Source organism: Sardina pilchardus, chromosome 3 (assembly GCF_963854185.1).
Source record: "Sardina pilchardus chromosome 3, fSarPil1.1, whole genome shotgun sequence".
NCBI lineage: Eukaryota > Metazoa > Chordata > Actinopteri > Clupeiformes > Clupeidae > Sardina > Sardina pilchardus.
This window is the reverse complement of record NC_084996.1, coordinates 26237058-26247057: the sequence shown is the minus strand read 5'-3', so window position 1 is coordinate 26247057 and position 10000 is coordinate 26237058. Positions and strand designations below refer to the sequence as shown.

At 48.5% G+C, this 10000-nt stretch overlaps 1 protein-coding gene across 5 annotated transcripts in view; it reads right to left on the bottom strand.

Annotated features, from left to right (window-relative positions):
- The window catches only part of plekha1b (pleckstrin homology domain containing, family A (phosphoinositide binding specific) member 1b), a 42940-nt gene that overhangs the window by 26728 nt on the left and 6212 nt on the right, over positions 1-10000 (bottom strand). For 3 of the 5 annotated variants that reach the window (XM_062532575.1, XM_062532574.1, XM_062532578.1), the window contains exons 2-4: positions 6677-6837; positions 300-356; positions 158-203 (exon numbers count right to left, since the gene is read on the bottom strand). In XM_062532575.1, coding sequence (XP_062388559.1) covers positions 158-203; positions 300-356; positions 6677-6817 — 244 coding nt within the window. In that variant the 5' untranslated portion in view covers positions 6818-6837. Of the gene's footprint in view, positions 1-157; positions 204-299; positions 357-6588; positions 6627-6676; positions 6838-10000 lie in introns of those variants that run through there. The other 2 variants (XM_062532579.1, XM_062532576.1) reach the window with 1 other exon arrangement.

Here is a 10000-nt window from a genome sequence, read left to right as displayed (position 1 = left end):
ACTTCATCAAAGAATGAACAAGACGGTATGTGTTCCAAATCAGGAAATATATTTCCATAAACAGAGAGAGAGAGAGAGAGGGAGAGAGGGAGAGAGAGATAGAGAGAGAGAGAGAGAGAGGAAGAGGGAGAGAGAGAAAGAGAAGAATGTGTCTTACCGAAGCAGAACTCAGCCTTGGGCCTCAACTTGGTGGCATCGCTCACCTACATGATGGGAAAGACAGGCAGAGCATTGTGGGTAATCAGTCAGGCACTGAGAAGCAGAGGGCAGGTGAGCGGAGCACGGGCCGTCTGACTGACCTTCGAGATGTACGTGAGCTTCAGGGACCCGACCATCTCCACACCCTGGGGCAGGTTCTGTGAGGAGAGAAAAGGAATTATGAAACAAAACAAAAGAAAGAGAAAAAAACACACTTTAACAAGAACAAGAGAATTCCGTTAAAAGGGCAAAGAGATTCAGTAACCTCGACCGAGAGACGGGCAGAGAATCACAATAATTGACAGAGTTCAGCTGCCCTACTGTTCTCAATTATACATGACTCAGAAGCCAAGAGCCAACTATGAGGCAATGCAAACAAAGAGGGCAAGAAAGGAGGAAGAAAGTAAGAATGAGAGAGTGAGAGAATGAGAATGAGAGAGAGAGTGTGTGTGCGCGAGGGAGAGAGCAAGGGCGAGTAACAGAGTGTAAAGAGGTGTGTGTGTGTGTGTGTGTGTGTGTGTGTGTGTGTGTGCGCACGTTTCACTCCCCCCCCCCCTCCGAGATGAGCTTAGTGTGTGTGTGTGTGTGTGTGTGTGTGTGTGTGTGAATGTTTCACTTTCCTCTCTCTGAGGTGAGCTGAGTATGTGTGTGTGTGTGTGTGTGCACGTTTCACTCTCCTCTCTCCAAGGTGGGCTAAGTGTGTGTGTGTGTGTGTGTGTGTGTGTGTGTGTGTGTGTGCTTGTTAGCTGTGATTAGGACTGGGCTGGTGTGGAGCGCTGCCTCACACACACTTGGCGGAGGAGTGAAGACTTAAACACTGATTCCATAAAAGTTTCAGCGTCTCCTCAGTGTGGTGGCAAGAGTGCGGGGCTGAATTATTCACACACACTCCTGTGTTATGAGCCTCTTACACACACACACTGCTCCTGTGTTATGCCCTTCACATACACACACTCCTGTGTTATGAGCCTCATACACACACACACTGCTCCTGTGTTATGCCCTTCACATACACACACACTTCTGTGTTATGCCCTTCACATACACACACACTGCTGTGTTATGTGCCTCATCAATACGTAACCTAGTTCTGGCACGGCTGTCCCAACGCCGCAACAGTTCAAAAGTCCCTCCAACTCCCCCATCACACACAAACACACACGCGCGCTCGTGAGCTAGCCTGCTCTAGGATGCTAATAAGCGCCATCAGCTCAGCTCTGGAACGGGCTACTCCTACATCCCCTACGGGCCTCGTCCTCTAGAGCTGACCGGTGCTCTCCCTTGGCCTGCGGGGAGCACTCTAGCCGCCCTCTCTGGGGCAAAGTCCCTCCATCTCCCCCATCACACACACACACACACACACACGTTCGCTCAGCTAGCCTCTCACTTGGCCTGCGTGGAGCACTCTAGCCGCCCTCTCTGGGGCGGGATTCTGCTGCTCTAGAGTCAGGGTGGGAGGTCAAGGCTTCCAAGTGAGACCAGCCTAAATTGTTGGCCAAAAAAAAGGTGGAAAAGACATAAAAACAACTGAAATTACCTCAAAGTGCTAGCCCTGGGTCTGAACGACCACTAAGACTTGAGAGTGGTGGAAAGAGTGTGTGATGTAGAGAGTGGGGTGTGTGCGTGTGTGTGTGGTGTAGAGGGTGGGTGGTGTGGTGTGTGATGTAGAGAGTTCGGGGGGGGGGGGGGGGGGTTGTAGAGGGTGGGGGGGGAGTATATTCTGCGGATTCTTTGGTGTAGAGGGTGTGTGTGGTGTAGAGAGTGTGTGTGTGGTGTAGAGAGTTGGGGGGGGGTGAGGAAGGGAGTGTAGAGAGTGGAGGGTGGAGGGTGTGTATTGAGTGGATTCTGCGGAGGAGTGGAGGTGTGTGTGGTGTAGAGAGTGCGTGTGTGTGGTGTAGAGAGTTGGGGGGGGTGTAGAGGGTGGAGGGTGTGTATTGTGCGGATTCTGCGGGGGAGTGGAGGTGTGTGTGGTACAGAGAGAGTGTGTGTGTGGTGTAGAGAGTGTGTGTGTGTGTGGTGTGGGGGAGGGGTGTGTGTGTATTGTGTGGATTCTGCGGAGGAGTGGAGGTGTCAGATGTCGCTGTAGTGCTGATTGTATTTGTGTGCGGCGGGCCAGTCAGCTCCTAAACGCAGACGCTGAACAGCAGCTTCAGTGGACACACAACACTCAGCAGATCACTCCAAATCACATTAGCCCATCCCCACTGACCGCTTCCCAGGCCCCAGCCCTGTCCAGCCTTATGGGCAGCCCCAGCTCAGGCCAGTCTTATGGGCAGCCCCAGCACAGGCCAATCTTATGGGCAGCCCCAGCACAGGCCAATCTTATGGGCAGCCCCAGCACAGGCCAGTCTTATGGGCAGCCCCAGCACAGGCCAACCCTGTCCAGCCTTATGGGCAGCCCCAGCACAGGCCAACCCTCTCCAGCCCTATGGGCAGCCCCAGCCCTGTCAGGGACTCAGCCGATATCCACACACGGCACAATTTAGGCAGTGTCTTTTCCTCTTTTTTGTGTATTTTTTGTGTCTCCAGGGCGTAGAAGGACTTCCCCACACACACACACACACACACAGAGATAGGCACTACACGTACAGTGGATGTGGAGATGTTTTATCTTGCAAGCAAATGAAGCAGCATTGGCCATCAGTCCTTCCTGATGCGAGTCAAGCAGATGACACTGTGAATGCATCAGATCCCATCAGAAACACCTGTGGACAGATGACCTGCCGCTGAGATGCGTATACACTCACTAACTATCACTATACATCAGATCAGAGATCAGCTGGCCTGCGTATACACTATCACTATACATCAGATCAGAGATCAGCTGGCCTGCGTATACACTATCACTATACATCAGATCAGAGATCAGCTGGCCTGCGTATACACTATCACTATACATCAGATCAGAGATCAGCTGACCTGCGTATACACTAGGGGTGTAAATCGGAGCCTTCATGCCGATTCGATACGATATCGATTTCCTAGGCCAGCCATTCGATTCTTTTCGATTATTTAAAAAATCCCACCGATACGATTCGATTCGATTCGATTCGATTTTTACATGATATCTATTAAGTTTTAAAAAATCTAGAAAAATAGAAATCATTTGCCTTTTATTGAGAATACAGAAACAGTAGCCTATTCTATTCACATGATGTGTATGTTACGGTATAAACAGGGCCAAATTATCTTTCTACCAGCCACAAAACTTTTAGTGCAGTTTCTTCCTCCACACGCTGTGACATAGGCTACCTGCTGACTGTGAGATAACCTAATACAAACTGTAGGCCCAATATATCTGCTATTGCATATGCATTTTGTGTGTAATCAATATTAGAATATTAAATAGCTAAACGTTTAACTTTAGGTAATTTAAGTCATAGGCAGCCTTCACTGTATTGGCGATGCGAGATTAAATAGGTGTCTGTCACTTTAAGGACGTGAACTTGTGAAAACGTTCTGAAGTTGCAAAGATTCCCTGGCCGTGTCATGGTAGCCTATTATGTAGCGGTAGGCTACTATGATAGTTGCTGTTAAAAATAAATCAGTCCACAACTGGAGGACTTTTCTGAATCTAAGGAACATACAGTATGGGAACATACAGTATGGGAAACGAACACAAATCATAATCTGAAGCATGTTTAACTAACGGGATAAACGTGAAGATTCCCCAAAACTTTAAATTGATTCGTTTGAACACTCGTTTCTCCAATTCCACTTCGTCCTAATAACTGTTATTAAATATCACCTGCTAGAACACAGAAATGTTCAGAACACGTAGCCTAACTTGTAAAACGACACAGTAACTAAAACATGAGTAAAATCAAGATTGAGGTCTCTAGAATGCATTGGCCAAATGGCATTGCATAGACCTATAATAATGACTAACATCACTGTTAGCGTGCTCACTTGATCTGACGAATCCATCAGCTGTTTTCCACAGGGAAAAAACGTGTGCATCAGGTGAAGCTATGGTAGGCCTAACAGTGAGGGTCACTAAATGCAAAACGTACACACTCATGCCATGATGACAAAATTCGCAGCCTATACGCTTTGTTACAGTGAAGCATGTCAACAACCCGCCTGACTTTTTAATTCTAGGCTACTCGCCAATGCAGATTTTCACTCACATTTGGCGAGTGGCAGAGGGTGCCAATTTTAAACCCCTACTAGGCTATAAAGTAGAAGACAATAATGAGGATAGCGCTACCCGCAGATTAGGAGTAGCCTAGGTAGTAGGCTACGCATACGAGCGGATGCTGAAAATAACGGCAAAATATTAAAATAAATATACTAATCGATTATCTTGCGGACGTATCGATGCATTGAATCGTCGGCTGTAGAATCGATGCATCGATACAAATCGATTAATATTTACACCCCTAGTATACACTATCACTATACATCAGATCAGAGATCAGCTGGCCTGCGTATACACTATCACTATACATCAGATCAGAGATCTGAATTTCCCATTGGGGATCAATAAAGTATCTATCTATCTATCTATCTAGATCTCAGTGGACAGCTGGCGTGTACATTGAGGGTCATTGGCAGTGCTGTAGTGATGGTGTGTTATAATATGACAGTGTTGTAGTGGTAGTGTGTTATAATATGAGCGCTAGTGTGTTAGGGTCAGTGCCGTAGTGCTAGTGTGTTATAATGTGAGTAATATGTGTGCTGTTATCCGTATGACACGATCAGTGACCCTCATCTGCCCACACCTCTGAAGTGCTGCATGAGGGACCAGATGCACAGACAGCCAGATGTCTAGACCACTCTACAGATGCTCCAGATACACATTACAGGCTACCGCCCAGTGTGTGTGTGTGTGTGTGTGTGTGTGTGTGTGTGTGTGTGTGTGTGTGTGTGTGTGTGTGTGTGAGAGAGCGCTTGGTAACCTGACGCTTGTTGCTTCAGAGTGGTGGCTGTGGCCACAGCTCCCAGAGGACCCTGGTCTGTGTGTGTGTGTGTGTGTGTGTGTGTGTGTGTGTGTGTGTGTGTGTGTGTGTGTGTGTGTGTGTCTAACGAGACCAGAGTGGTCTAACACACCCAGCAGATCAATCGACTCCATCACACAACTACATTACAAGAGGGAAAGAGGGACATAGTGAGAGGAGAGAGACAGAACAGAGTGAGAGAGGAGAGAGAGGGTTGGTAGAGAGAAAAGGAGCAGCAGAGAGAAAGAAACAGACAAGAGGGATACAGTAGACACAGAGAGACAGAGAGAAAGAGGGAGAAAGAAAAGAGAAAGGAAAAGTAGGAACAGAGAAAGAAAGAGAAAGTATGAATGGACAGATAAAGAGAAAGTAAGAATGGATAGAGGATAGGGGGGATTCCAGGAGAAGTCCCTGATAAAGACACAAGTAGTAGTGTCAGCTGTGGGGCAGCTGTGGAACACGGGACCTCAACATGATGCAACAAAGAGAGTGGAACACAAGACCTCAACATGATGCAACAAAGAGAGTGGAACACAAGACCTCAATATGATGCAACAAAGAGAGTGGAACACGGGACCTCAATATGATGCAACAAAGAGAGTGGAACACAAGACCTCAATATGATGCAACAAAGAGAGTGGAACACAGGACCTCAATATAATGCAACAAAGAGAGTGGAACACAAGACCTCAATATGATGCAACAAAGAGAGTGGAACACGGGACCTCAATATGATGCAACAAAGACAGTGGAACACAAGACCTCAACATCATGTAACAGACTTGCAGAACCTCAACATGATGTAAAAGAGAGAGTGGGGCACAGGACCTCAACTTAATGTAATAGAACATCTAGCTGATGTAATAAAGAGTGGGACACAGGACCTCAACATGACGTAAGAGCTACGACCGGGCTGATGTGCTCGCTGGTCATTATATAAGGCCCGTTAATTAGCAGCACACTAATGCGGGCCTTGAGAGAGCAGGGGCTGAGAGGACGAGAGGAGACAGGCTTCAGAGAGAGAGAGCAGGGGCTGAGAGGACGAGAGGAGACAGGCTTCAGAGAGAGAGAGAGGGTGATGGAGGATGAGAGGAGACAGGCTTCAGAGAGAGAGAGAGAGTGATGGAGGACGAGAGGAGACAGGCTTCAGAGAGAGAGAGCAGAGGCAGAGAGGATGAGAGGAGACAGGCTTCAGAGAGAGAGCAGAGGGTGATGGAGGACCAGAGGAGACAGGCTTCAGAGAGAGAGAGAGGTGGATGGAGGACCAGCTTCTGCATCAGCGTCCCCCAGACAGTAAGTCCAGCTACACAGGCATGGTGCCCTTACATGTGGCCATGTTCTCACCACCAGCTTATCCATGAGCCACACCAGCCTGCTCTGCATTGTGTGTGTGTGTGTGTGTGTGTGTGTGTGTGTGTGAGTGTGTATGTGTGTGTGTGTGTGTTCTTACCTGCGGGTTGTCCATGAACCATACCAGGCTGCCCTGTGTTGTGTGTGTGTGTGTGTGTGTGTGTGTGTGTGTGTGTGTGTGCTCTTACCTGCGGGTTGTCCATGAACCATACCAGGCTGCCCTGTGTTGTGTCCAGGATGAAGTAGCGGCGCAGGAACTTGCCGCTGTTCTCGATCTCCTCAATGTCCAGGAAGCCACAGATACGGTTCTGTCGGTCGACGTAAGGCATCTCTGGGCCGGCTCATTCCACTGGGGGGGAGAGGGGGAGAGAGAGAGAGAGAGAGAGAGAGAGAGAGAGAGAGGGAAAGTTTGACTTTTATTCGAGTTACCTTTATTGATAGTAACAAAAAGACTACTATAAAAAAGACACACACTCTGGTGACACACACACACACACACACACACACACACACACACACACACACACTCACTCACACGCAAACACAGGACAAATCTGAGAGAGCAAGAGAGAATAAACCCAAATAAGTGGAAAAGAAAAAGACATAAATGTAGAAATGAAGTTCTCTCTGTGTGTTTTAAGTGAGCTTCATTACTAGTCACTGACACATCAGAATAAAATCTAAGCGATGTGATTGAGGTCACTTCCTCGATGTGAGGTCACTTCCTCGTGCTTCCAGGCCAGCCATGCTTATTTGCCTCCCGACAGCCGCCTGGTATTTCCTGGAGATTTTCCACCGAATTTTGTGGTAAATGACAGAGGCCGACACAACAGACACTTGTCTGTCCGGTTCTGTCATGATCATGAGATTCACCAGCAGGCCAATGACCCCGAGTTACCTTTCCCTCTCGCTCTCCTGTCCCAGGTTAATGTGATGCAGGGGAGTGTTCTCTACTTGGCTCCTGGCTCAGAGCAGACCACGATGCTCAGGGATAAACACCCAATTTAACGATACCGTCCTTCTTCAATGAGCGATGACCGATTTGTTCTCGTGACAGAGTTGGCTGTTTATCGTCCCGTGGCTTGCAGACACACAGAGCAGTGGGTGTGAAAGTACATGAAAGTACTAAGCCCTGACCACTAATGACTATCACACTGTTTCCTTCTGTTCCTCAAGCTGTATCTACACTTCCTGGACTATGTTACCCATAATGCACCTTGCCAAGCACACAAAACCTATATCCCAGTTGTTCTAATCACATTCCAAAACCCAACACTATGTTTTAGCACTGCTCTGCACCTCCTGCATGTTTAGCACATTACTCTTGAATGTCCGGTAAGAGTACAAAGAAATAGATCCATTTCGACAGTTGGCCATCCAGTCCACATCTGTTTCTCCCGTGTGCCCCTGAGTCTGTTCCCTGCCCACCCGCACCAGAGAGGAGGATCAGGACCTTCAGACCGTCACTGAGCAGCTCAGCTCTAGTGAAACCCCAAGAGGCCGTGGTGGCCCGTAACCACTGCTCACTGCTCAGCTCTGGTGAAACCCCAAGAGGCTGTGGGGGCCGTAACCACTGCTCACTGCTCACTGCTCACGCTCACATGCCGTCTCCCAGAGCCACTGGAGCCCGCGCGTTCCCGTTGCCACACACACACTTCCAGCTAGAATGCCATGACACGGCAGTCGGGTGCCAGACGCAGGGGGGTCACCCAAGGCTACGGCCCCCGTGCCATAATCTCCTCAGAAATGGCTTTCCATAAATTACAGAGAGCAGCACTGAACACAGCACAGCAGTGGAGAGGAGAGAAGATTTGGGAAAGGAGGGAGGAGAGAGTAGTATTGGGAAAGGAGAGAGTAATATTGGGAAAGGAGAGAGTAGTATTGGGAAAGGAGAGAGTAATATTGGGAAAGGAGGGAGGAGAGAGTAGTATTGGGAAGGAGAGAGTAATATTGGGAAAGGAGAGAGTAGTATTGGGAAAGGAGAGGGTAATATTGGGAAAGGAGAGAGTAGTGTTGGGAAAGGAGAGAGTAGTATTGGGAAGGAGAGAGTAATGTTGGGAAAGGAGAGAGAAGTGTTGGGAAAGGAAAGAGTAGTATTGGGAAGGAGAGAGTAATATTAGGAAAGGAGAGAGAGGTGTTGGGAAAGGAAAGAGTAGTATTGGGAAGGAGAGAGTAATATTAGGAAAGGAGAGAGAAGTGTTGGGAAAGGAGAGAGTAGTATTGGGAAAGGAGAGAGTGGTGTTGGGAAAGGAGAGAGTGGTGTTGGGAAAGGAGAGAGTAGTATTGGGAAGGAGAGAGTAATATTGGGAAAGGAGAGAGTGGCGTTGGGAAAGGAGGAGAGAGTGGCATTGGGAAAGAAGAGAGTAGTATTGGGAAAGGAGAGAGAAGTGTTGGGAAAGGAGGAGAGTAGTATTGGGAAAGGAGAGAGTGGTGTTGGGAAAGGAGAGTGTGGCATTGGCATAGGATAGACTAGTATTGGGAAAGGAGAGAGAAATGTTGGGAAAGGAGGGGAATGGAAGTAAAGAGGGGAGAGCAAAAGAGGGGGTGCAGAGAATAAGAAATGGAGAAGCAGGGCGAGCTGTGGGCAGTGACGGTGTGTGCGGTTCTGGAAATGTTCATGCAGAAACCACCTCTGAGCTTTGCCCCGCTCCAGCCAACAAGGCTTCCTGACATTTATTGAGCCCCCCCCCCCCCCCCCCCCCCCCCGCTTCCATCCAATCACTGAGGGGTCAGGAAGCACTGGGGGATATCCGTGGAGACGACCTGTGACCTTGAGCTTAGAACACCTAGAGGACCCATGTAGTGACCAACTGCATCAGATCTGGGCCTCATGTAAAGCGGCTCTGGCTCTGAACGGGAATGAATCTGGCTCGGTTCTAGAATGGATCTGGCTCTGAACTGGAATGGCTCAGTTGCAGAAACAGATCCTGTCTGGACTGTAACTTGCTGTACATGTTGCTGTTTTATCTCAGTATGTTTCTACAGCATGTCCACGTTTTCCTTTAGGGAAGTAGAGTCCACCCAGTCACTCTCTACTCTCTACTGTGGGAGCAACAGGTCTGCACAGGAGCAAGACTGAGACGCTACTCTGACTCCTCAACAATAACAAGAGTCCTTTGATGAGCAGCAGCAGTCCTACAGATCACGACATAGATCAGACATCTTAACTGGGACACACCCCAACTGCACCTCAATTCATTCAACACACTCTCACTATCACACTTCATTCATTCCAAAAGAATAATAATAATAATAATAATAATAATATATACTTTTTTGATCCCGTGAGGGAAATTCAGTTCTCTGCATTTAACCGAATTAGTGAACACACAGCACACAGTGAACACACAGTGAGGTGAATCACACAACCCAGAGCAGTGAGCTGCCTGCCCAACCAGCGGCGCTCGAGGAGCAGTGAGGGGTTAGGTGCCTTGCTCAAGGGCACTTCAGCCGTGGTGGACTGATCGGGGATCGAACCAGCAACCCTCCGGTTACAAGCCCGATGCGCTAAC